Genomic DNA, 27960 nt, shown 5'->3' with positions numbered 1-27960 from the left:
TACTTTATTTCTGTTTACGTTATTTTTCTTTTTTTTTATACACCTACCTGTACTACATAAGCCACCCCTCATCTTACGCTCTCCATACCCTTGATAGAATAGTAATAAATAAATCTAACGAAAGCCGAGTTGAATAGATTTTAGGTAGCCAGGCGCCCTCCGTACCCTCACATGAGAAGTGGTTGTGCTGTTGACGTCTGTTTTTCAATTTTTGTTTTGTTTTTGCTTGCCAATTTTGTCTTTTTCATTTCCCTTTAAACAGACTTTCTTTGTGTGCTATGAGAATGAGGAAGGGAAAGTAAAAGGCGATGGGGTCAGTCTGCTACAGTGGCGGGGCAAGATTTGTAGACATTTGGGGCACTCTACGGGCAGATGAGTTATGACGTTGGGGAATCATTGCTATTTTTCATCCGCAGACCCGGACTTACTGCCTTTCATTCGTATTCCTATCATATCTAACTATCCATATCTATTTATCTATCTTTCTATATACCTCCTCCTCCTTCAAGATTTATCCCCTAGTATCACTGTCTATCTATAACCTTCGTATAAGCTGATTTCTTACGTCCTTATTAATTAAACATATACCCAGGATAATGTAGTCACAAAGTTTTTTTTTAAGATGTTTATTTACAAAAGAGCCTTAATAATATGGTACAACTTAACAATATACAACAGAAAGAAGTATATAAAAAAGACAGGGCGGAGTGTTTTGGGCAATGTGGGAGAACAGTCTGACGGTCACGGCGAGACTGGAGATTTTGGGCGAGGAATTCCTGTTACGGGCGCAGTGCAGTAACAGTTCCGGGAGAGTGTGTCGGTAATGCTGCGGTGAATGAATGCCGGAAGGACTAACACAGATCACGTAACGGAGAGTCATGAGACCTTAAAGTACATAAAAAAAGGAGTTTACTGCTTGTACCGTAATCTAGAGGCCGAGACCGCGAAGGGTTTTCAGGTCGAGGTCGCCATAGTAGTCCTCGCTGAAAAAGAGAAAACGTTCATGAGCACACAAAAAACGACCATGACAACTGTTTTATGGGTAACCTTAATGTTTTAGTAGTATATCCACTAATTACACATATAGAGGTTAGATAATACCACTAAGTTATGTCCATCTAAATAATCGTTTATCACCAATTTCACGTTAATGTAGTGGAAGGAGATCGTTTAAAACACAGAATATAGAGAAAACGGAGTTGGGGGATGCAGTTATTTTTAAGACGTGGTTATCAGGAAAGAGATTGAGGGTAAAACGAAGTAGTGAAAACGTAAACTAAAGTGTGACTCGTAAGTAATTAGACGAGAACTGCATGGTAGTGAGGGCATGCAGAGTGGAGGGTGGCTGATGCACGGCCCACGAGGAGCCACTAGGAACGTTACAGGCAAGAGAGGGGGAGAGAGTAATAGATAAAACAAGGCAAAACAGGTTACTAGATGAGATGGAACAAGATGCCATTAATAAAAGTAAGGGAATCAAGGACAAAAACAGGCGGCGTTGCTGTGGTATAGGTGGTGGTTGTGGCTGTGGTGGTAGTGGTGGTGGTAATCCTGAGGGCGACGCCGTAGAAGTGGGTGGTGGGTTTGGGGTACTTTCGGGAGGTTAAAAAAGGCCGCACCTGTAGAAGGAGTCTTAAGCTGAGGCGGGGAGGACTACAGGGGCTTCCTCAGGGTTGCTTGGGCGGGGGCGGCGGGAACTCACGGGTCCTCCTGCGCCTCCTCCACCCAAGAGAAGCTGACTCTGCCGCAGCGCCTTCAGGTCCAGCTCACCGTAGTAGTCCTCGCTAAAGGGGAGGTCAGTCGGGGTCAGGTGAAGGGTAGAGAGAGGTCACCAATGGGGAGCGTGACCAGAGAGTGACATGCAGAGACCAGTGACATGCTTGAATTGGCTAAAGTGCTGCCCTGCGCTCAATAAGTCGAGTGTTCGCCGTTTGCTCTCCATCTTAGCCAATCAGATGTGTTCTTTTACCCTTAACCACTTAATGATTGGTGGCGATAGCGAGCGTAAGGCAAAACACTTCTTATTGGACGCAGGACTGGTGCAATGGAGAGTTATGATTGGTGGGAAAAGTTGATAAGAGAAAACGAGTAAAAAAATAAATAGTATTGGTATATCTAGACTAAGTTAGCTAGACGCAGACTGAAGGGGGGTACAATGAGTCATCAGTCACCACATGCGGTTATTGGGAGTTGATTAAAGAGACGGAAACCCAGAGGAGTCAAACGTCCCAGGAATAAAGAATGAAAAAAATATATATAGTTACACGCTCACACAAACCCACGCACACGAGGAAGTTTAAATTGAAGTTACAAGAACACACACACACACACACACACACACACACACACACACACACACACACACTCACCAGCCAGGCACATTCTCGGGGTCGGTGCACTGTCCAAGACCCTCAATAGCGCCGATCTGGAAGACGGTACCAATGGGGCAGCCGTACTCGCGCGCCACTCCGTCGAGACACACGAAGTACTGGCGGCAGTCGTCGGGGTGGGCGTGGCGGGAGAAGGACCCAGTGGCGGTGAGCTGTCCAGGGGCAGGGCAGACCAAGTGTTCGTTCTGGAGAGCTGCAAGATATAAAGGATGTTTGAGGAAGGAGCTTTGAGTTTGGTAGTTTTTCGTGAGGTGTCATGAAAGTCGTGTAGAGAATAGTTACAGAGAATACTTAAGAGACAATAGGTGTGTTAGTAAGGGGTTAAGGGCTTGATAATGTGTTTGTTATGGATCTGAGGTGCTGGGGTGGAGAAGGAATGTGTTAGCAAGGGTTTTGTGGTCTATACAGGGTGTCATCTGTGTGCCTGAAGTGCTGTGTGGGGTAAGGGAGGTGATAGCAGGAATTCGAGGGTCAACAGGGAGTGCTTATTGTGTGTTATGTGGTGGAGGAGACGAAGAACATGATAGCACAGGGTTGGGGGTTGATGGGTGTGTTCTCGTGTCTCTAGAGTGCTGGGAGGAATAAGGTGTTCCAAGGGTGTTGATAGCATGTGGGAGGAGGGGGGGAGGTGGAGGGGGGGTGTACAGAAGTGTCTGAGGATAACACTCACCGCGCTGGGAGTTGCATTCGGGGATATGGTCAATCCAGTTGCACACGCGGGCCTTCCTGTCGTAGGCGAGGCCGGGGGTGCACTCGTAGCGGGAGGCCTCACCGTCCCAGCATGACCAGAACACGGCGCAGTCAGCCTCATCGGGGAAGATGCCGTAGAGGTAGGGGCAGTTTGTGGTGGGGATCGGGGGCTCTGCAGTGGGACGCGTGAGTTAGTACGAACGGCACATGCACACTGCTATTTATATCTCAGTATATCTCATGAATCTCAGTACTTTTGAAGGTTTGGGTGATGTGTGTGTCAAGGGGTCATGTTCGAGGGCATGCACGTGACGGGAATCTATGCTAGTCATGCAGAGGAAGCCAGAGCAGAGGGTGGAGGTTGTGGGGTCGGGTCACGGGGCCGACATCCTACCAAGGTCTGGGCGGCCTTCACAGTCCACCGCGAAGAGGTAGTTGCAGTCCTCGCGGGTCTCGTTGCTGGCGTCAAAGGCGAGGCCGTTCCCACACAGACGGAACTCAGGCACACCGTTTTCACACTTCCAGTAGGCGTCGCATTGGCGGTAGTGGGGGAAGAACCCGAACTCTTGCGGGCACTGGAAGTCATCGTAGAGGACTTCTTCCTGAGCGTAGCCTGTGCACCACGTGTGAGTGAGTGAGTGAGGTGGGTAGTGAGGGAGTGAGGGAAGTGAAGGGAGGCGCTCGTGCAGGCGTAGGTGAAGGAGAGGTGAAGGAGTAATAAATGTTTTGGGTATAAGTTACATGACCTTCGCTGCTGCTGCTGGTTCCTGGTGGTGTGACCTGTGCCCTGTGAGTGTGTAAGGGTGAGGAAGGGTCATTCCGTGGCGCCCCCTGCCATGCCCTCCACCACGGGCATGGGGGGGGGGGGGTCGAGGAAAAAGTAAATCCCAAGAATATATACACTTGACGAAGAAGTGAGACCGGGGGAAAGAGTGCAAGGAGGACAGTAGTTGTGAGACCCATGCTCGCTAAACCCCTAAGACTCCAGACCAGTGAGTAGGACGCGTGTTTTCCCGACCACCAAGTGAGTAAATGTGTAAATGTGGCCATGTACGTGGGCCTTGTGCGTGTCCATGGCCTTAGCATGGCCGTGGCGTGTGAACGGCGGCGGACGCGGGCCTACCAAGCTCGGGCCGCGTTGAGCAGTCCACGTTGTACTTGTAGTCGCAGTTCTCCTTTATGAAGTCCGGGTCGGTGGCGTCGAAGGCCAGGCCGTTGCCGCAGGTCTTGAGGGTCGGCACGCCTTTGTTGCACGAGTAGTACTTGTCGCAGGCGGTGTCGTGCGGGAAGTGACCAAACTCGTGGGGGCACTGCCAGTTCCCGCTGCCCCCTGGCGTGACGGAGGACTGCTGAGCCCCTACAGCGACAGCAGGGAAGGGGGGAGGGAGGAGGCACAAGTTAGCGAGGTACATACATACACACACACAAACAAACATACAAGAACAGTCATGATTGAAGGCGCTGGGCTGGGGTGTTTAGGGCATGCTGACGCCAGGCTGCGTAACACCTGCACTGGAAGGGAAGGTGTTCATGCTGGGCAGGGAGGGGGAGGGGGGCGTCAAGGAAGCAGGCTGTCCCTTACGCCCCACCCTGAACGTCCCTTTGTCGCTCGATGTCGTTGTCAGAAAGAATTTAGTGATAAAGGAAGAAAGAGACAAAATAGACAAATATACTAGATTGGAGGATAGGGAAAACAAGACAATAAGTATAAAGTTTCCTCGTTGTTCTGTGTCACCTGCTGTCTTGTGTTGTGTGAGAGGGGAGGGAGAGTGTGTCACTGCATTGGGTTAGTGTTGCAAGTCTATCATCAGCGGTGTCGAGGGTTTTAGGGGCTCACGTGGGAGGGTGAGTGCTGAGTGCTGGCCAGCCGCCAAACTGTAACCTACACCAGGGGGAACCAGCCTGGCGGAGGGTGTGGCGTTCCTGTGTGGTTTGCCTGTTCGATTCCTTTTTTTGTTCTATATAATGTGTGCCATAAGCCTATTCATTTGTGGTTTTGCTATGTTCATTATCAATTTTATCTTTCAGTTTGTGTTGAAATGTATTGGTTTATCTTTGAATATTACTTCATTTGTTATTTTCGTTCTAAATGTTCTTGCGTTCAAATGTTTCATGCCTTATCTCGTTTTTGATTCTCCTATACTTTCTTATTGAATCTTTCCAGCGATTTAAGTGTTGATGTAATTGATATATCTTTTGAAACATACCTTTATTTTTATCATCAGTCTTAGTTACTCACTCAACTAATTCAGTGTTACCAAAATCTCATCTATAAACTGGTTCACCAAGTCACTGATATCCATAACTTCTGAGGCTTTCTATTAATTGTAAGGGGAAACTATATTACCCCAATCTGCGTCTCTAGTGAAAGTTAATCAGAGCAGATGACTGGCTGGCCGGGAAGGACTGGGCGGTAGATATGGAAGGGAAACTACAGGCGGCAACACACGGGATTAAATTCGTCTCACATTTAAACATATTGTAAGCGGGGAAAAGCGACAAATCCCGGTTCAGACTACAGCTTTCCAGTGAGGCGGAGAACAGCTTGTGAGGCGGAAAGTCGCGTTATTTCACCCGGTATGAACTAGATTTCGAGTCGTGAGGTAACAATCGGGTGGGAAGACAAAGCCGTGAGTGTGGGCGCCTCAGAGGGTTGGGTGCGTCTGGGGGTAGCGAAGCAGTGAGGGCGGGGTTGGGTTGGGACAGGCAAGGTCGGGCCTCCACCTATATAAGCAAAATGCGGCAAAAACAAGGAGGAAAAAGATCATTAGTGTGTGGTCTTATGGGATGCAAGGGGTGAGTTAGCTTCTGTTGCCTCCCAAATTCGTGGCTTATAAGGAAAGAAGTTAAAAAGATGGGTGCGTCTAATAGTTTAACATTGTCAGAAGGAGGTCATACGGTGGAAATGAGTAGAAACAAGAGAGGAAGTAAAGGAATGCACGGGAAATGATGGGAGTTAAGGTTAAAAAGATAGGTGCGTCTAATAGTTTATCATTGTCAGAAGGAGGTCATACGGTGGAAATGAGTAAAAACAAGAGAGGAAGTAAAGGAATGCACGAAAATGATGGGAGTTAAGGAAAAAAACGAATAGTGTAAATTAACGTCAGTAGAGAGAGATCGTACGTTTGAAGTTGATAAAAGTAGAGGTAAGGAAGATTGTATTTACGTATATATAAGAAAACTGCGGTAGGAGCTAAATTAGGAAACGTATATGAGTGTGATGAAAGATAACACGTGAAGAAAAGCTATAGATCATTGTTCGTAGTTACTGAAGAAAACCCCGCAGTGTGTCTTGAAGGATAGTATGTCAAGGATTGCTGGGAAATGACGTTAAGAGTTGTAAACGTGAAAACCTGCTAAGGGCTGAAAGAAATTGCGTTCAAGGATGGGAGGAAAATTACAGGAAATCTCAGTGGAAATCACGGTGAAGGTTAAAGAGAGGGAATCGATTTAAAGAGCCAAGAGAAACGTGGTATCAGAGAGTTAAAGGGAAAAGAGAAAAATCGTTTAGAATGAAAAAAATATGCATTGGACAAAGAGAACATAAAAGAAGTTAAACAGTAAAGCGAAAACTCATTAAAACAAAGAAACAAATGGATTGGAAAGTGAAGAATCTTGATGTACCACGTTTATAGAGAATCACAAAGTCGAAACATCTCGCATATAGAAGTTAGATAGAAAAGAGAAAAATATGAATGGGCTAGACAGAGAAAAACATTGAATTATTAAGTTTACGATAAAAATAACTTGTCTAGGCGCACCTCGCATGAAAAAAAAGTTAAACAGAATATAGAAGTATGTATCAAAATGGAGAAAAAAAGTGGACTAGACAGAAAACATTGAATTATTAAGTTTACGATAAAAATAACTTGTCTAGACGCACCTCGCATGAAAAAAAAGTTAAACAGAATATAGAAGTTTGTATCAAAATGGAGAAAAAAGTGGACTGGGCAGAGAGAAAAAAAATTGAATTACTAAGTTTACTACGAGTCGAAACACACCTCGCGTCAACAGTCACAGTAAACAGAAGAACCGTCAAAGTATAACCAGAAAACAAAAGCGCATCAGACAGAGAAATCAAGAACACGTGTGCAAGTTGAAACACACCTCGCGTCAACAGTCACAGAAAATAGAAGAACCGTCAAAGTATAAACAGAAAACAAAAGCGCATCAGACAGAGAAATCAAGAACACGTGTGCAAGACGGGGGTTAGTTTAATACGGCGGGCTGAGCAAGAGAAGGAAAAACGTAAAGGTTATTATCACGACCACTCGCCTTTCACCATAGAGCATGTTTTTCAGGGGGGACAAAAGAGCGTGCGAGCGCGTGGAGACAGTGGCCAAGGTTACGAGGGAAGGGGAACGGCGTTGAGTTTTTCTAGCGGTGACAGTGGTGAGACCGGTGCTGGTGCTGGTGGTGTCGGTGGAAGTGGAGGTTCAGGTAGCAACGTAGTGGTGGTGATGGTGATAGTGGTGGATAGATAGATGTTGGTGGCGTTGGTGGAAGTGGAGGTTCTGGTAGCAACATAGTGGTGGATAGATAGATGTTGGTAAGCTTGTTTTTTGGTGGAGATCCTGAAGGTGGTGGTGATTGTTGTTTTAAGTAGCACACACACACACACACACACACACACACACACACACACACACACACACACACACACGCCCTTAATACCTCATAGCCCCATTTTTAAGAGAAACCAGCTTAGGATCTCATAGCCAGTTTCATCTCGTTCTTATATACCGTTTCATGAAGAGAAGAACAGGAAGATTGTGGCCATGGTAACACTCTCGCGATGGTTGTGGTTTAAAGAGACAAAAAGGAAAAATAATTATGGTCATGACATTTAAGATAGTATACGATAAAGAAAATGGGAAAGGAAAATGGGAATGATAGAAAGTTGGAAAATTATAAGCGACATCAAGAGAGAGAGAGAGAGAGAGAGAGAGAGAGAGAGAGAGAGAGAGAGAGAGAGAGAGACCACAGAAAGCTTATGATTCTTAAAAACTGTGGAACATCTCACTCCACTTTTTATACTGATGGAAAGGGGATGGTTAAGCGTAATGGAATAGGGATGGTAGGGGAAAGGGAGTGTAGGGGAGAGGGAGGGGTGGGGAAGGTAGGGGTAAGGAGGAAAGAGTCGGGGTGTTGGGGAGAGGAGGAGGAGGAGGAGGAAGAAGAAGAGGAGGAGGAGGAGGAAAAAACGCTCTCTAGAAAGTAAGGTTACGTGAGGAGAAATCTGACAACAATTTTAATCTCGGCGCTAAAAAAAATCATCAACCTCTCTCACACACACACACACACACAACCCTGTCCTCTCCGCACGCACTCTTGTCACACTCTACTCCACTCACACTCCACTAAATAAAAAGTCCACATTGCACCCCTGAGCCTAAGACTTCTCACTCTCCACATTATAATTGTAAGTTAATGTCTTTTTCTTTTTCATTCCATCTTTCTTCCTAAAATTCCACTAATATATATTCCACCTTATAATTGCTCTTTGAATTACGTTCTTTTTCACTCTATCTTTCCTAATTAAAGTCGTGATATTTTGTCTTCGCTTTTATTTTATTTTTTTACTTCCGTCCAAGTTCTCATTATAACCAAACATCTATATTTTTCATCAAAACTACGCTCTTAAAAATGCTCCTTACTCATGTTTTCGTCATAAAACCCCCACATGGTGACTAAATACCTAATACTCCTCACTATAACTACGGTTTTAATAATGTTTTCACCTTTTCTCCTTCTTAAAAGTCCACACACAATACTCATCATCACTACGTCTTCCAAAACAGTTTTCCCTCCACGCTCCAGCTGAAAGTCCATTTTTAGCTACACGCATAATTTAACAGCAATTCTTAGGCACTTCCATCTGGTCTCTTTTCGTCGGAGCAGCTGTTTTAAGCGTTTCTCTTATCTCTTTTTTTGTTTATTTGTTTAGGCCCCCCATCCAGCACCCCCTTCATCACGCACACATCTTTCTCATTCCACATTCCACTCAGGGTCTCCTTATAACACACTACCCCTGCTTTCCTTACACTCCCAAGAGATTCCACACTCTCCACACTCTCTTCGCACTCTTTCAACCATGGCGGTAGAATTGGTGGAGTCGACACGGCCCGCTAATCCCATTCATTGAGGTGAAGCCGACGAACTGTCAAATTTACGGCCGAAAGATGGAGGTGGGCGAACCTGGCCGAGCCCTGACCTGACAACACCTGACACCTGGCCGTAAAAATGACAGCTCGGGCGGGTTCACTTAATTGGGCTGATGTCGACTCCACCAATTCTACCTCCATGCTTTCAACCCGTTTCTTGTACATTATTTAGACCCCTTACACATGGACCTTAGAGATTACACGCTATCCATAACAACGTCGTCTCTTTTCCTTCCTTACTCTTTCTTACTTTTTCTTTCTTCCATCCTTTTCTTTATTTTTCTCCTTCCTTTCTCTCTTTCTTTCTTCCTGACTTCCTAACTCACTGGCCTTATAGATTCCACGCTATTCTTAACCTATCCTGTCTGTTCCTTCCTATCCTCTTCATCACATCTGTTCTGGGAAGGAGAAAGAAAGAAAGAGAAGAAAGCGATGGATTATGTGAAAAGCGAAAAGTTGTAATGAAAGTAACAGACCCAAGAAATCGAGTGAAATAAATGTGTATACGAAACAATCTAATGAACTCTCTTTTTTTTCTGTAACGGTTAAGTGGTGTGTCTTTTTTTTTCCCCTCGAGGTTAAAATCCAGGAAGAACGCGGCGTAACCTTGCTTTCAACCCAAGGGCGGGAGGCTAATGAAGTGGAAGCCGAAGCCAAAGCGATCGGACACGTTTCCAGATGATCGCAACTGTGTCCGGACATTTTATTATTTTTTTATCTTGTTTTTTTAATCATTTTGTGCGAGCAAAGTGAGTGAAGTGAAGTTTCTGTTGGAATTGAGATGACAGAACTGTTTTTTTTTTCGTTTTTTAGACAATATGCGAAAGTCTGTCAGTGTGTGTGTGTGTGTGTGTGTGTGTGTGTGTGTGTGTGTGTGTGTGTGTGTGTGTGTTTGACGTGAAAGTAAAATCTGATTATATATTTTCTTACCTGCGAAAATGAAAGCAAATTTTGGATCGTAGCAAAAAAAACAAAAAAAAAAGGGAGAAAAACGAAATAACTAAATCAAATACTTCAGAATCAATGAACGAAAGTGAACATTTTGAAGGATATTCCACCGAGGTTTTAAGTCGAAGGAATGAGATTAAAAAAAAAAAAGGTTTCGTGACGCCTATAAAAAAAAAAGTCGTGTCTCAGAACATTATAATTATCCACGAAAAAAAATAAAATCCTTGCGTGTCATGAGTGTCTGTGTGGGGGGGGAGGGGAGGATGGGGGGGCGTGTGCGTGTGTGTGTGCGTTCGTTCGTCGGAGCCATCCAGACCCCGTAGCGTTTTAAATGAAAGCTTAATGACGCTCCACATTCCCACGATCACTCTTTGTCGCTCTCTCCGTGACGTCACGAATGTAAACACGGCGGGAAGTGGCGCAGGTGAGGGCCAGGTGTGCGGGGGGTTGGGGGGGGGGGATGTAGGTGGATAAGTATGCAGTGAATGTCAAGTTTAATATGTTTGTTTTCACCTTCTTTCTCTCTTTCTCGTTCCAATTTCTCTCTTTCGTCATTTCTTCCTTTCTCTCTTTTTCGTCTCACCTCCTCACGTCATTTTCCTATTTCACTTCCCTCGTCTATTCCTTTCTTACGTCTTTCTCATTTCATTTATTTTCCTTCCTCGCGTTTCTTCATTTCATCTCGTGTGTGTATTTGTGTAGGTGAGGGACGGTGTTATCTATTTATATCTGTCTCTCTATCTATATTTCCGTCTATCTGTCTATCTTAGTGACTGGACATTACGTTCCCGCAAACATATCAACCTTTATATATCAGCACTGCGGTAAAAGCCTTCAACAAAATAATTCGTGTGTATTTGTGTGGGTGAGGGACGGTGTTATCTATTCATATCTGTCTCTCTATATTTCCGTCTATCCGTCTATCTTAGTGACTGGCCATTACATTCCCGCAAACATATCAACCTTTAAATATCAGCACTACGGTAAAAGCCTTCAACAAAATAATTCGTGTGTATTTGTGTGGGTGAGGGACTTGTTATCTATTTATATCTGTCTATCTATATTTTCGTCTATCCGTCTATCTTAGTGACTGGCCATAACATTCTCGGAAACACATCAACCAATCAGTATTAGCATTACGGTAAAAGACTTCAACAAAATAATTCCTTCACTCATGTAAAGAACACTCGCTTCAGTAGTCTGCTCATGTCTTCTTTAGATGCTACCTCGATTCATTCTTTACCACAAGCGAATTTTAATGAATAGTTATGACTGCAGACGAGGTAGGGAGGAGAATGAACGTACTACAACATTGAATACTGAATGAAAAGTTATGACTGCAGACGAGGTAGGGAAGAGAATGAACGTACCACAACATTGAATACTGAATGAAAAGTTATGACTGCAGACGAGGTAGGGAAGAGAATGAACGTACTACAACATTGAATACTGAATGAAAAGTTATGACTGCAGACGAGGTAGGGAGGAGAATGAACGTACTACAACATTGAATACTGAATGAAAAGTTATGACTGCAGACACTATGGGGAAGAGAATGAACGTACCACAACATTGAATACTGAATGAATAGTTATGACTGCAGACACTATGGGGAAGAGAATGAACGTACTACAACATTGAATACTGAATGAATAGTTATGACTGCAGACGAGGTAGGGAAGAGAATGAACGTACTACAACATTGAATACTGAATGAAAAGTTATGACTGCAGACACGATGGGGAAGAGAATGAACGTACTCCAACATTAAATACTGAATGAATGAACTACAGACGAGATGGGGAAGAGAATGAACGTACTCCAACATTAAATACTGAATGAATGAACTACAGACGAGATGGGGAAGAGAATGAACGTACTACAACATTGAATACTGAATGAATGAACTGCAGACGAGATGGGGAAGAGAATGAACGTACTACAACATTGAATACTGAATGAATGAACTGCAGACGAGATGGGGAAGAGAATGAACGTACTACAACATTGAATACTGAATGAATGAACTGCAGACGAGATGGGGAAGAGAATGAACGTACTACAACATTGAATACTGAATGAATGAACTGCAGACGAGATGGGAAGAGAACGTACTACAACATTGAATACTGAATGAATGAACTGCAGACGAGATGGAAGAGAATGAACGTACTACAACAAATACTGAATGAATGAACTACAGACGAGATGGGGAAGAGAATGAACGTACTACAACATTGAATACTGAATGAATGAACTGCAGACGAGATGGGGAAGAGAATGAACGTACTACAACATTGAATACTGAATGAATGAACTGCAGACGAGATGGGGAAGAGAATGAACGTACTACAACATTGAATACTGAATGAATAGTTATGACTGCAGACGAGATGGGGAAGAGAATGAACGTACTACAACATTAAATACTGAAGGAATAACGTAAAACTGTGAATATTTTAAACTAATTTTTTCCTATCTTTTCCAAGCGCCAGGTGGGAACAGGTAGACTCGGTACCATCCATTAACTATCCTTGCATTGACCTTATCTCTTAATACCCACGTTAGACATCCGAGTACATTAAAACTTGGTACGTAACACTGAAGCCATAGCCTGTGCCAATGTGGTCCGCTTTTCATTGTAACCTAAAAATCCCCTATCACATTATTGCATTACGGTAAAACACAAATTAGATACCACGGTCAATGCCTACGTTAGACATCCGGGTACATTTAAAACTTGGTACGTAACACTGAAGCCATAGCCTGTCCCAATGTGGTCCGCTTTTCATTGTTACCTAAAAATCCCCTATCACATTATTGCATTACGGTAAAACACAAATTAGATACCACGGTCAATGCCTACGTTAGACATCCGGGTACATTTAAAACTTGGTACGTAACACTGAAGCAATAGCCTGTCCCAGTGTGGTCCGCTTTTCATTGTAACCTAAAAATCCCCTACCACATTATTGCTTTGAGGTGAAACTCAAATTTGATACCACGAAGACGATCCCAAAGCACTCACTATTATGCAAACTTCACTCCGGCGCCGTCAGGAGAAAGCACCCCCACTCTCTGCTTTCCCTGACACACACGACACATTTCCCGCTCAGCCATCACATCCCCGGATAATTACTCGTTCTCTCCCGCTTATAGCTTTCCATATCACGTGTAGAGGGAAAGAGAGAGGGTTGGGGAGTGAGGGTGGGTGTATGTTCTCCCACGCGGATCTGGTTTTGTTGCCAGCGAAAGCAGAGAAAGTATGAAAAAAGTCCAGCTTTCTCCACCGTGCAACTAAACTTTGATTCGTCGCTTGATAGTTGTGCCGGCGGTGGCGATGACATGAGCCCGCGACGGAGAGACGTGAGATGAAGAATGGGACGTGAGGGAGGGAGAGAGGGACGTGAGGCAGGGAGAGATACGAGAGAGAGAAACGGAAGATGAAGTGACGTTAAGGAAGGAAGGAAATGTGAAGGACTTAAAGGAGGAAGGGAAGTCAGAGATGGGGAGATGAAATGAAGAAACGAGAGGAAGGAAGATAAATGGAATGAAAAAAAATGCAAGAAACGAACAGACGAGGGAAGTAAAGATGAAAAAAGAGAGATATAAACAAAAATAACGAAAGAGAGAAATTAGCACAAGAAAGAAAGAAAGAAGTAAGGAAGCGACATGGAGAAGGGAGAAACGTGAGGAAGGAAGAGAAATGGACTAGGAGAGATTGGAAGAAGGATTAGACATGAGTGATGAGAGAGAGGACGGACCTTTAGGAGGGGAAACTATTACCTAAAAATATTTCTTATGTATACACGAACTAAATCACGCGTTCAGTATCTAACCCTTATCAACACACCAAGAAGAGACAAAACAAACATAACAGGAGAGTGAAAACATGAGAAACTGCATGAGGAAGAGTAAGAGGAAAAAGAAGAAGAGGAGGAAGAGGAGGACGAAAGGGAGGAAAAACACACACCAAAACAAGACAAAAACAAACGAACTGGGAGCTTGAAAAGACGAATAACTGGAGAGAAGAGGAAGAGCAGAAGGAGGAGAAGCCGGAGGAACAAACAAACGAGGTCACGAGAGACAGGCTAACCAAGTAATGAGAAATCTAGGACGTTATGAGCCCCGGAGGAACAGCACCGGACGGAGAGACGGGGCTTTAAGGGGAACTCCGTATGAATATGGGGCGAGGGGGCGGGGCAAGGCGGCGGGGGGAGGGGAAGGGGGCTATGTGCTGGGGGCTGGCGGGCGGTCGGCAACCCCAGAACGAGAGAGCCACGGGGAACGGCGCTTAAAGTTTCCCCATCAACCTTGACCGTTCTGGAAAGGAGGGAGAGAGAGAGAGAGAAAACCGGCGGGGGTGGAGGTGGAGAGAGAGAGAGAGGGGGGGAATGTGTGTGTGTGTGTGTGTGTGTGTGTGTGTGTGTGTGTGTGTGTGTGTGTCGTCAGCTGGTACTTTCGTGTCTGTGATGGCGGTAATAAGTGGAGTCTTCACTTCTATAATGAGCCACTTCGCTGTTTCTTATTTTAGTCTTTCATTTTCTTGAACTGAGAGACTTTTCCGTAATCATTCTGTTGAGATTTCCCTTTTGTAACCTTAACAACGATCGTAGTTTCTTGACCCTAACGTAACAAAAAATAACACTCGGGCAATTATATTTTTTTCCTGTTTGTCTTGTTTTAATTTCGTCTGTTTTAATAATGACTTCTTCACCGCCTTCGTCATCAGTGCTATGTCTCTTGTGGCTTATGAAGAACGATTACGTGTATTTATATATAGGCTCTCGCTGCAATGCATAACCCAAGGCATAAGTTTGCATTTCTAACGTCAATTTTGTGTTGGTAATACTTGCCGATGACAACCTATGTATATACTTAGTCGACGGTTTGTGGTTCGCCTCAGCGGTCATCGCGGTTTCCTTCTCGCCGTGTGTAAGCAAGTCATCGCTTCGTCTCGCCTCGTCTACAAGTTTACAGAGGAGAAAATGGCTAAGGATGATGGAATGTAGCTTCTCACTCGCTGTAACACATGGACTGACTTCAAACTAGGGGTGATAGATGGAGTGACTCAAAATTAAAGATGAGTGAGTGTAAATTCTTCTAAACTCGCTGTATAAGAGATGAATTTAAGGCTGAGTGTGAATCGTTGTAAATTTTTCTGAACTCGTTGTATAAGAGATGAATTTAAGGCTGAGTGTGAATCGTTCTCACTCGCTGTAGGTATGTTGAGTGTCACCAGATTGCCCTTTTAACTTGCGACGTATTTGGAGCGTTCATCAGTTCAGGAGAGCACTTGCATATATAAATCAGGTCGGAAAATCGTGCTAGAATGACCAAGACTTTTAAATTGCATCCACTTTCTTAAGACACCACCAGGGACAAAAAAAAAAAAGAAGATAGATAGAAGCATAAAAAAAAGGAGGTTAGGATGGCATGCTCCTCCTTTCTCCTTTGTTGTTTACTTGCAACAATGAACTACCAATCAATCAATCAATCGACAGTTAGAAATCACAGGAGGAAAAGTTAAAGACGTAGAGAGTAAGACAACAATTGGAATAATGAACACGAGGGAAAAAAATAGAATATCATCACCAGAGACAAAGACGGAAGGAGTAAACAGAAGGTGGAATAACAGAATAAGGATCATTTTGGGGTTTTCTAAGTGGTTCCTCGTATGGTAACCAGTGCGGGCGTAAGGGGGGAGGGGGGGAGCGGGGAGGAGGGGGGGGTAGAGGGCGCTGGGTGCTGTGCGTGGAAGGCTGGGAGTGAAAGTTGAGACGAGACTTTGTGTGTGTGTGTGTGTGTGTGTGTGTGTGTGTGTGTGTGTTGGGAAGTGGCGTGAGCAAGCTTAGAGGTGAGTGAAAGGAGAGAAACACACACACACACACACACACACACACACACACACACACACACACACACACACATTCCATTGCGCGTAAATGCTTTGGAATGTTTTTTTGTGTGCGTGTGTGCGTGTGTGTTTGGAATGTTTATTATATATATACGCAGAGAGAGAGAGAGAGAGAGAGAGAGAGAGAGAGAGAGAGAGAGAGAGAGAGAGAGAGAGAGAGAGAGAGAGAGAGAGAGAGAGAGAGAGAGAGAGAGAGAGAGATAAGACAAAAAAAAATATAAGAGGAAAACTTAAACGCAAATCATAAAAAATAAACATAAATAGCGAAAGATTAGAAGACAAAATAACAAAAGACAGACGAATGATTGAGAGAAGAGACACAATAGCTCCTCCCTCCCTCCCTCCCTCCCCCCCCAAAAAAAAACAGGAGAATATATAAGAATAGTGAAAGGAGGCGACGATAGCAAGGCACGAGGGAGGAGAAAGGTTCTGAATCTATAATAAGGGACAGGAAAGGATCGGGAGGCGGAGGAGAAGGAGAGCGTCGAAGCAGATAGCAGGAGACGATTCCAACACCCTTTATTTAGAACTTGAACCTGTCCTGATCCTCCTCCTCCTCGTTCTTCTTATTTTCCTTCTCCTCCTCCTCCTCCTACTCCTTGTTCTTCTTCTTTTTTTTTGTTCTTCTCTTACTTCTTCTCATCTCTCTAATCTTCCTCCTCCTTCTCTTTCTCGTTCTTCTAATTCTCCTTCTCCTCCTCCTCCTCCTCTTCCTCTTCCTTGTACTTCTCCTCCTCCTCCTCCTTGTTCTTCTTATCTTCTTTGTTTTTCTCTTACTTTCATCTTTCTAATCTTCCTCCTCCTCTTTGTTCTTCTTTTAATCTTCCTTATCCTCCTCCTCCTCCTCCTCTTGTTTTGCTCTTTCTTATCTTCTTACTGTCTTATTCTTCCTCCTCTTTTTGATCGTTTTCTCCTCGTTTTTTTTCTCCTTTTGTTCTTCCTCAACTTCCTATATCCTATTCTTTCTCCTTTTTCTGAGTATTGTTTTTTTTTGTTCTTCCTCTGTCTCCTACTGTTTCATTCTTCCATCTCCTCCTCCTATTGTGTAGTCTTCCTCCTCTTCCTCTTCCTCTTCCACACACACACACACAAACACATGAGGAAGTAAAGCCCCCAATTTGTGGTTCCTGAAACATCCTTTTAACCACCCGACCATCCGACCACTAAGATAAACGGGGGAGCTTATGTGTTTCTTTCTCCCTCCTCCCTCTCCCTCCCTCTCCCTTCCTCTCTTACCTTTCCTCCGAGTCCCTATTATTTTTTCTCTCCCTTTCTCCCTTTCACTCAGGTAGGAAGAGAGGGAGGGAAGGGAGGAAAGGGAGGAACTATTGATTGTTCTGGGAGTCTGTGTGGAGGGAAGGAAGGAGAGAAGGGAGGGAGGGAGGGAGGGAAAGGGTCAGGTGAGGGAGGGATTTAGGGAGGGAGAGGGAGAGATGGAGGGAGACGTCCTTTCACTTTCATCACCGGTAAGGCAGGTTAGGTGAGAGGGAGGGAGGGAGAAAGAGGGAGGAAGGGAGGGATGGAGGGAAGGAGGGAGAGAAAGATAACTGGAAACAGGTAAACAACAAACAAACACAAAACAAACAGTACCTAGCATACCAAGAGAGAGAGAGAGAGAGAGAGAGAGAGAGAGAGAGAGAGAGAGAGAGAGAGAGAGAGAGAGAGAGAGAGAGAGAGAGAGAGAGAGAGAGAGAGAACAAAGACAGAAAGCAGACACAAAGGGGAAAGTATAAAGGAGAAGGAAAATATGAAAAAAACGACAGAATAAAACAATAGAGAAAAAAAAGAATTAAGGACGAAGAAAACACGAGAAATCAATAAGAATAAAATAGACACGAGAAAAAATAAATAAAGAAACAAATGAAAGTGTAAAGAAGAAAGAAGAAGAGAACATGAATAAAACAAAGAATTAAACAGAGAAAAAAAAAAGAATGAAAAAAACAACGCAACACGAAAAAACAATAATAATAAAATAGACACGAGAAAACAAAAACTAGAGAAACAAATGAAAGTGTAAAGGAGGAAGAAGAATATATGAAGAAAAAAAACGCAAAGACCAATTGACCAGCCCAGCAACCATTAGCAACCCGCCATTACACAGCCAAGAACTACATTCCACACGAGGGAGAAGAAACACGTTCGCCACCCGTTCTCGTCTTGCCTCGTTCCCTGAAAACCTGGTGAACTTAACAACATCAAAAAAAGAACAAATTATAAAAAAAAAAACACATAAGAGGGAGAGAAAAAATCATTAAAAGGGAAAGTAGCAACTGGGTCATGCAAAACAGGTTGGGTGGAATGACTGGTGGTGAAGAGTGTGGAAGGGAGTGATGTGGAGGGCATGGGTGAAGGGAATGCATGGAGGGGTGACTAAAGGAAAATATTGAGGTTGAAAAATGAGTAGAGTGTGTGCATTTGTGTGTGGGGGAAGGGTGCTTGTGTGTGTGTGTGTGTGTGTGTGTGTGTGTGAACCTATCCAATGTGACGTAAATGAAGGTATTAGAGTGTCGAATGTCAAATTATTACAAGTTACCAAGTCTTATTATAATTACTAACTCCATTTTTATAAGTCGTTATGAGGATTTGATGTGATTTTAAAGGCGGGTCTCTTTCAGTAAGCCGTGATGAAGGTTTGATCTCATTTTGATTACCTGAAAGTTTTACGACCACAATAACGAAGAGTGTGGATTATGAGTAAAAAAAAGTGAGAAAATTCCTTCATCTCAAACTTTATTATATGTCGAATTTAAATGGTAACACGAACATGAAACCCGGGAAGATAAGTGGAGCAATTTCAGAGCATTACCAAAGAGTGGCGTGACGCTGTATTGGAACTGACGCAAGACGGACGCGAGTTAACTGAAGGGAAAGAAAAGAAAAAGAAAAGGAGGAGAGAAGTAGTGAGAGTAAGACCCAAGAACGTCCATGGGTGAAGTAACTTTATATACTGCAAGAGGAGGGAGAAGAGAAGGAAGGCGGAAGGCCGTGGAGTGACTGAAGAAGGAAGAAGAGGAAGAGAGAAATAAAGAGGAAGGAAGGAGGGAAGAAGGACGGAAGAAGAGAAGGAAGGCGGAAGGACGTGGAGTGACTGAAGAAGGAAGAAGAGGAAGAGAGAAATAAAGAGGGAGGAAGGAGGAAAGAAGGACGGAAGAAGAGAAGGAAGGCGAAAGGACTTGGAGTGACTGAAGAAGGAAGAAGAGAAAGAGAGAAATAAAGAGGAAGGAAGGAGGAAAGAAGGACGGAAGAAGAGAAGGAAGGCGAAAGGACTTGGAGTGACTGAAGAAGGAAGAAGAAGTAGGAAGAAGAAAGTAAGGAAGAAGAGAAAGAAAGAAGGAGGTAGGAAGGATGGAAGAAAAGGAAGAGAGAAGAAGGAAGGACAGAAGATACAGAAGGTACCAGTCAAGCGTAAGAGAGTTAAAGGAAGAACCACGAGAGATAAATAACAGTCTAGCTTAACAGTCTGCTAACGACGGACCGGGACGAAGTGGTTACGTGAGGGATGAGACGGAAGAGACAGCCAGTGACGGGGAATGAGCTTTAGCGTGAAGAGTGGCAGCCAGTGGTCTATTACTAACGACGGGGATGAAGCGGGCCTGGGGCGGGCGGGCGACGTGACTGGGAGACGCAATGAAGCACCGTAATGGCAAAAAAGTATAATGACAAGAATGACATTGAAGTGACCGAGCGACATGACTTGGAGGTTTTGGAATACCTTCTTGATGTCTGTTTCCTTTTTTTTTCCTTCGCTTCTTTTATTAGAGAGAATCAGGTGTGACGTTAGATGAGGCGATGAGAATTTCCTGTGACGCAGTAATGGTGGGTGACGTGACTCGAATCGGAGGAAAAAATGAAGTGGATCTGATGGAAGAAATGTTAGTTGTGTGTTCACTGGTATTACGTCCGCCGCCTCGATGTTCGGTGTTGAAGTTCTGGATTCCACTCTCAGAAAGAACAGTTTGGCAGAGGTGAATGCCGCGTATCATTGTTCGGTGTTCAAGTTCTGGATTCCACTCTCAGAAAGAACAGTTTGGCAGAGGTGAATGCCGCGTATCATTGTTCGATGTTCAAGTTCTGGATTCCACTCTCAGAAAGAACAGTTTGGCAGAGGTGAAATCCGCGTATAATTGTTCGATGTTCAAGTTCTGGATTCCACTCTCAGAAAGAACAGTTTGGCAGAGGTGAATGCCGCGTATCATGACACCCACTCTAAATAAAATTCGCCCGCGCCACTACCGGGCCGGCGCAAAACACCAGTCAGGAAAACCTACCGGCGTGATGCTCCACACGAAGAGAAAATAGTCTCTACCTAATTTTTGTATTACTTGTTTATTTGTGTATGTATGTGTATATGTATGTATGTATGTATGCATGTATGTATGTTTGTTTGTATGTATGTAAGTTTTTATGTTTGTATGTGTGTGTATGAATGTATACATGAACGTTGGGATGGATATAAGACACGTATATGATGCATGAAGGTGATGGAATATAAATGAGCATTTTAAGAATAACATTACCTATGAGAGAAAAAACTGAGAGGGCAAGAAAATTACATGACAGATAAACAGATAGACATAAATGATACATAACATGAAAAATATATATTATGTAACCGAAAAATGCTTAGTTTCTTACTTAAAGAAAAACTAGGAGCATTAGGAAGAGAGTACTTCAGGAATATTACGTATTAATAATGAATACCAGCCATTATAAGGAATAGATCTCGACATATCAACATAATCAAGTGAAGGTTAAAAACTCTACGGGACTTAAGCGAAAACTTCAATATGGGAGAAAGTGTGCAATACTCTTTACTAGGAAATGAGTGGCTGTCATCTCCGCTTACCTACGACTAAAAGTATGAGAAATATGAAAGCTACGAACACACAAACACACTAAATCATGGCGGACACAGCAGGGAAAGATAGCCGGGGTTCACACACACACAACGGGACACAGTAACTCCTCTCTCCTCAAAGCTGCGCAACACACGACTCTCACGGTCCACAACTAAGGCAACAGAAGGTCCACGTACCGGTAGAGGCCACGCCGAGCAGCAGGAGGGCTAGGAGGTACCTCATCTTGTGTTCTGTGAGTGACAACTGCGGTGGTTCCTCCGGGCGACGCTCCTATTTATACCCGCGCACTCGCTACACCCGCGCATGCGTCCCACACTCCAGACTTTCATGCGACGCTAAACTCTGGTCGTCCGCCGCTTCCCCGCACGACTCTTCGTCCGTTGTTTGCTCTTCCTTCCTGGTTCGTGCCGGGAATAGCAGACTCATGTTTAGACGAGGCTGGGAACGCTGGGAACTCCGCGGCAAAAGTGATTAGAACCCGAATGTAACGTATTTGAGGCTCATCCTGTTTGCCGCTAAAAGAAAGCCGAGGAAAGTTGAGGAGGAGAAGAAGGAGGAGGAGGAGGATGAGGGGGTGTCCTTGGGTATACTTGAACGAAGCTGAGATGTCTGTGGCAAAGGTGATTAGAACCCGAGTGTAACGTATTTGAGGCTCATCCTGTTTGCCGCTAAAAGAAAGCCGAGGAAAGTGGAGGAAGGGAAGGAGGAGGATGAGGGGGTGTCCTTGGGTATACTTGGACGAAGCTGGGATATCTGCGGCAATGGGGATTAGTAACCTAGCGTAACTTATCTGATGCTTATCCTCTATATCGCTGAGAGTGTAGGAGGTGGAGGAGTAGAAGGAAGAGGAGGAGGTGGGTGTGTCCTTGAACATACTTGAACGAACCTGGGAACTCCGCGGCAAAGGGTATTATTAGCTAAGCGTAAGATATTTGATGCTTATCTTATACATCACGAAAAGAAAGCCGAGGAAAGTATAGGAGAAGGAGGGTGTGTCCTATCGGTATGCTTGGACGAGGTAGAGAAGTCTTCGGCAAAGGGGATTAGTAATTGAGCGAAACATATCTGATGGTTAACTTGTATATCGCTAAAAGAAACCCGAGAAAAGTGTAGAAGGAGAAGAAGGAGGTGGAGGGTGTGTCCTTGGATATACTTGGCACTTGGCAGAGTCGAAGAGAGAGAGGGAGAGAGAGAGTAGGAGGAAAGTGAGGAAGGGGATACCAAGAGAGAAGGGACCTGACGTGGCTCTGTCGAAAGAAGACCAAAATTGCAGTGTTAAAATGTGCTTCATATATGAGTGAATCTATACATTGAGGAACAGTCTCTTGTTGGACCTTAGAGAAACAACACCACAGAATAACAAGGTGAAAATTATCCTCGTGTAGTGCGTGCAGGGAAAGGAAAAGACGGAGGAGGAAAAGATGAAGATAAAAGTGCATGGAGGTCGAGAAGGAAGAGGAGGAGGAAGAAGAGAAGAACAGTCATGGGTGTGGCAAGCATGAGGAGGAGGAGGGAGGGGAAGGTGTAGTGAGCATAGCAAAGGTGAGAGTGTGTGAGTGAGACCAGAATGAATGCATGAGGGCGCGTGGACGATAGAAATGGAAAGGTGAAGAGAAAGTAAGAGTATGACAAGGGCGGGGACGGAATAGGCAACAATGTGGGTGAGGAAAGGGAGGTTCAGGGAGGGGAGTGAAGCAGGAAAGGTGTAGAAGAATTTATGAATGAAAAGAAAGGAATATACGAGGAAAGTGAGTTGAAGGAGAGGAAAACTAGCAAGAAAAGGATAAAGCAAATTGAATGAAAATGAGATCAAGGAAAGTGAAGAAGAATATATAAAATTAAAGAAATGCAAGATAAGACTGGTTTGAGAAGATGAAATGAATAAAAATGAAAAACAACAGGAAAATGAGGTAAAGGAGAGGAAAACTAGCAAGAAGTGGATAAAGAAAAGTAACGATTGGAAGGGAAATTAAATGAAAATGAAATCAATGAAAGTGAAGAAGAATATATGAATTAAAAGAAAGGAAAATACGAGGAAAGTTAAGTGAAGAAGAGGAAAACTAGGAACAAGAGGATAAAGCAAAGTAAACGATATGAAGGGAAATGAAATGAAAATGAGATCAAGGAAAGTGAAGAAGAATATATCCCATTGAGTCCTGAAGACATCATGATGACGCTACTTATCTCGCAATTTCCAAAGTTCGCGGTTTTTTTTATACAATTACTATCTGAAAGTATGGATTGTAAGTAAACATGCATTCATAGTGAAATAAACTATTTTGTTTCATATTTCACTCACAAACGTCATGGGATATCAGTTTGAAGTGATTCCCTTCAGTAGTTTTCTCTCGGGTCTCAATGGGATATGAATGAAAAGAAAGGAAAACACGAGGGAAATGAGGTGAAGAAGAGGAAAACTAGCAAGAAGTGGATAAAGCAAAGTAAACGATAAGAAGGGAAATGAAATGAAAATGAGATCAAGGAAAATGTAGAAGAATATATAAGTGGAAAAAAGCAAAATGAGACTGTGATTTGAGAAGATAAAATGAATAACAATGAAAAAAACAGGAAAATGAGGTAAAGGAGAGGAAAACTAGCAAGGAGGATAAAGAAAAGTAAACGATTGGAAGGGAAATTAAATGAAAATGAAATCAAGGAAAGTGAAGAAGAATATATGAATGAAAAGAAAGGAAAACACGAGGAAAGTTAAGTGAAGAAGAGGATAAAGAAAAGTAAACGATAAGAAGGGAAATGAAATGAAAATGAAATCAAGGAAAATGTAGAAGAATATATAAGTGGAAAAAAGCAAAATAAGACTGTGATTTGAGAATATGAAATGAGTAACAATAAAAAAATAGGAAAATGAGGTCAAGGAGAGGAAAACTAACAAGAGGATGATAAAGAGAAGTAACGATAAGAAGGGAAAGGAAAGGAAAATGAGATCAAGGAAAATGTAGAAGAATATATGAATGAAAAAAAAAGCAAAATAGACTTTGGTTTGAGAACACGAAATGAGTAACAAAGAAAAAAAAACAGGAAAGTGAGGTAAAGGAGAGGAAAACTAGCAAGAGGATGATAAAGAGAAGTAACGATAAGAAGGGAAAGGAAAGGAAAATGAGATCAAGGAAAGTGTAGAAGAATATATGAGTGAAAAAAAAAGCAAAATAGACTATGGTTTGAGAACACGAAATGAGTAACAAAGAATAAAACCCAGGAAAGTGAGGTAAAGAGGAGACGATTAAGCAAGAAAATGATAAAAAAGTAACAACATAGAAAGATAAATAAAATGAAAAGGAGAGGAAGAAACGTGAAGAAAAATATATAGATGGAAAGGAAAGGAAAATAAGATGAAATGAGTAACACCCTAAAAAAAAGGATAATGAGGTAAAGAAGACGAGAATTAACAGGCAAAGGAGATAAAAGGTGACGGTATAGATAGGTAAGGGAAAGTGAAAGTGAGATAAGGACAGAATAGCATGCGTATCAACCTGACGGAGGAAATGGAGATGAGGAAAGAGAGAGAGAGAGAGAGAGAGAGAGAGAGAGAGAGAGAGAGAGAGAGAGAGAGAGAGAGAGAGAGAGAACTATTAATGGTGAGATTCTTAGGGAAATGGGTAACAAAGGGTGCTGAGGAAAGGGGAGAGAGGGGAAGAGATTATAAGTAAGACAATGGTGTGTGACTTTAAATGAGAAGGAGATGTGGGAATGAGAGACTTGAGAGAATGGAAATAAAGGGAAAAAGATGAATTAGAATGATGTAACAGTGAAGGTAGTTGGAGAAGAAGAAGAAGAAGAAGAAGCAGAAGCAGAAGAAGAAGAAGAAGAAGAAGAAGAAGAAGAAGAAGAAGAAGAAGAAAAGAAGGAAAAGTAGAAGAAAAAGAAGAAGAGAAAAGAAGAAGAGAAGAGAGAGAGAGAGAGAGAGAGAGAGAGAGAGAGAGAGAGAGAGAGAGAGAGAGAGAGAGAGAGAGAGAGAGAGAGAGAGAGAGAGAGAATCAGAGTCATATAACAGTAAAGATGGCTGAAGAAGAAGAGAGAATGAGAGAGGGAGAGAAAGAGGGAGGGAGGGGGAGAGGGGTGTGGCTTCAGGGTAAGATCAAGTAGGGTGTGGCTCTGGGGGGGTGGAAGGGGGGTTAGGGGGGTTAGGGGGGATGAGGTGGCAGGGGTGGAAGTCAGCAGTGATGGAAGCCTTGTGGAATGAGACTCGGCATCCTGGTCTTGTGGTCTCTTGCCTCACTCCACTTCAATTTTGTCATCCCATTCTCCTCTTCCACTTTTTCTCATCTTTCTTCTCTTCTGACCTTTTTCTCTTTGCTCCTCTTCTCTTTTATCTGACACTCCTCACACTTATCTTTTCCGTCTTCTGTTTTTTTCTTGCACTTTTCCTCTTTGTCAATCTTTTCACACATGTATTTTTTTTGTCTGTATTTTTTTTCGTCCTTCTTTATCTGACACTCCTCACACTTATCTTTTCCGTCTTCTGTTTTCTGTTTTTCTTGAACTTTTCCTCTTTGTCAATCTTTTCACACTTGTATTTTTTCCACTTTTTCGTCCTTATATGGCCTCTTCCACCTCTCATTCTCCTCGACTTTCAATATTAGCTTTTCTTTCCTCTTTCTTTTTTTCCTCTTTCCTCGTACTGTCATTCTCTTTTCTTACTTTCATCTTTTCTGTCTGTTTTTATTCTTTCCCTTATGACTCAATCCATCTCTCCTTAAGAACGCAGACTAATAAAAAAAAAACATAAAAGAAAATATAAGAGAGAGAGAGAGAGAGAGAGAGAGAGAGAGAGAGAGAGAGAGAGAGAGAGAGAGAGAGAGAGAGAGAGAGAGAGAGAGAGAGAGAGTGTTTTTTTTTCCTCTTTTTTTGGTTCTCTTTCCTCTTACTCTTTTCCCCCACTTTTATATTTTCTATTTGTCTTCATTCTTCCCTTTATCCACCTTTATCCACCTATCATTTTTCTCGACTTATTATTAGTGTTTCTTCTCTTTCGCTTTTTTCTCTCCCTTTTCTTCTTTTTTTTGCTCCTCACCTTCATGTCTTCTATGCCTGTGTGTTTTTCCCTTTATTTTCGTTTCCATTTCCTTCTTTTTCTTCCTCGTCATCGTTTGTAATTCTTTCGTCGTCATCTTCTTCGTTGTCCTTGTTTTCATCTTTTTTGTCTTCCTTCTTCTTCTCCGTCTTCTCCTCCTCTTGTTCCTCCTCCTTTTCTTCATTCTTGTTATCGGTTTTAATAGTTTCGTCTTTATTTTCCTAGTTTTCTTTTTTTTCCTCTATTTCTTCGTCTCCTCCTCCTCCTTTCTTATTAGTCTCTCATCTTTCTCCCTTTTTAACCTCCTTCTCCTCCTCTCCTCTTTCCTCTCTGTCACATCCCTCTCCTCCATCTCTCCCCTCCCTGTCCTCTTTTTTCTTCCTCCTCCACCTCTCCTACTCTCATCCCTCCCATCCTCACCTCTCTCCCCTGTGCTCTTTTTCCTCCCTCACCCTCCACCTGTCTCCCACGCCACCAGGTGATCAGCGCCCTCGCAGCTCACCTGGTCAAGGGAAGCAGGTAGTCGTCTTCACCTGTGCTGCCTGTCGTAATTGGTCAACAGAGAACGAGAAAAAAATATTAGTGGTTGTCGAAGGGGACTTGATGAGAGGCAGAGAGAGAGAGAGAGAGAGAGAGAGAGAGAGAGAGAGAGAGAGAGAGAGAGAGAGAGAGAGAGAGAGAGAGAGAGAGAGAGAGAGAGAGAGAGAGAGAGAGAGAGAGAGAGAGAGAAACCTTATACTGATAGACTTAACCTTGTTCAGAATTTGACGATGACGCGTTTTTATTATTTCTTTTCTCTTTTTATTCATGTATTTTTTCTTTTTTCTTTTCTTTTTTTTATTTTAACTTGAGCCTAAAAATTAAATAAGATGTTTTGTCGTGGTCGGTTCGTTGCAAAGATTACTATTTATATCGCGTTGAAAATACCTCCGAGGCCTGAAAAGTCGTGATGTTTAGAAATGAAAATGTTGGAAAGTGATGAAAAATAGGTAAGTAGGTAGGTAGGTAGGTAGTAGTAGTAGTAGTAGTAGTAGTAGTAGTAGTAGTAGTAGTAGTAGTCCTCTTGAAACATCATAATCAGTACCTTTTCTTTGCCTTTCCACCTCAAACTAAAAAGGAGATAGACTTAAAGGGGATGAAATACGGAAGGAAGAAAGAAGAGAAGGAGAAAAAGCAAAGAAAAAGGGGAAGGCATAGAACTGGATAAGATATGGAAGAAGGAAAGAAAAAAATAAGTTAAAAAAAAATGACCCAAAACTGAATAAGATATGAAAGGAAGAAAGAAAGAAAATGAACAAAAAAAATATAAAAAGAGAGAAAACTTCCTACCAATATCGTCTTCATCACTTCCTCCTCGCCATCATCATCACCATCATCATCACCATCATCATCACCATCACCATCATCATCCACCATCACCACATCTATCACGTCAGTTGCCAGATGACCTCCTCCTTCCCCCTTCCCCCCTCCCTCCCCCTCCCCCTTCTCTCCACCCCCACCCCTCATCCCCCTCGACAAAGGCCTGCCGGGTCACGCTCTCCATGACGTCACCGCTGCCACACGTGACCTCCAGCACCCACGTGACACCAGAGATACGGAAGGTCAAAAGGGGGAAAGGATGATGATGGTGGTGGTGATGGTGGTGATGGTGATGGTGGTGGTGCAAGTAGAAGTAGTAGTAGGTGTCATTATCATTTTTTTTAGTGGTAGTAGTAGAAGTAGTGGTTGTGGTAGTAGTATTAACACAACCACTATGATGACCACCACCACCACAACCACCTCTACGTCTAGCACTATTTTTCCCATGTAATTGTTGTGATCTTGTTCTTCTTCTGGCAGTTAGTTCTGGTGCTATTGTTCGCGGTGTTGTCTCGGCGGGTGTTAAGCTTTCGCGGGCCGGTGTGAAGTGTGTCGTGTGAGGGAACTCGCGTCGCCCCTCAACACGCCAGCCAGTAAGTAG

At 43.2% G+C, this 27960-nt stretch overlaps 1 protein-coding gene and 1 long non-coding RNA gene across 4 annotated transcripts; one reads left to right on the top strand and one right to left on the bottom strand.

Annotated features, from left to right (window-relative positions):
* Window positions 1-722: 722 nt before the first annotated feature.
* On the bottom strand, window positions 723-21308 carry LOC127008710 (protein obstructor-E-like). Of its 3 annotated transcripts, none has more exons than XM_050881051.1 (6): window positions 21145-21308; window positions 3475-3693; window positions 3061-3252; window positions 2370-2583; window positions 1620-1784; window positions 723-983 (listed from the first exon to the last, which is right to left on the bottom strand). In XM_050881051.1, the coding sequence occupies exons 1-5, from the start codon at window positions 21188-21190 to the stop codon at window positions 1634-1636; spliced, it is 822 nt and encodes a 273-aa protein (XP_050737008.1). In that variant the 5' UTR covers window positions 21191-21308; the 3' UTR covers window positions 723-983; window positions 1620-1633. The 3 variants fall into 3 exon arrangements, with proteins under 3 accessions (XP_050737008.1, XP_050737007.1, XP_050737009.1); XM_050881050.1 differs by lacking the exon at window positions 3475-3693 and adding an exon at window positions 4204-4437 and having other exon boundaries at window positions 21145-21301; XM_050881052.1 differs by lacking the exons at window positions 1620-1784; window positions 3475-3693 and adding an exon at window positions 4204-4437 and having other exon boundaries at window positions 21145-21301.
* LOC127008711 (uncharacterized) lies at window positions 11738-15590 on the top strand. Its single transcript, XR_007761273.1, has 2 exons — window positions 11738-11865; window positions 12521-15590. It is a non-coding gene; the product is annotated as an uncharacterized LOC127008711 (long non-coding RNA).
* Window positions 21309-27960: the final 6652 nt, after the last annotated feature.

Source organism: Eriocheir sinensis, chromosome 38 (assembly GCF_024679095.1).
Source record: "Eriocheir sinensis breed Jianghai 21 chromosome 38, ASM2467909v1, whole genome shotgun sequence".
Taxonomy (NCBI): Eukaryota; Metazoa; Arthropoda; class Malacostraca; order Decapoda; family Varunidae; genus Eriocheir; species Eriocheir sinensis.
This window is presented reverse-complemented; position numbering and strand designations above follow the sequence as displayed.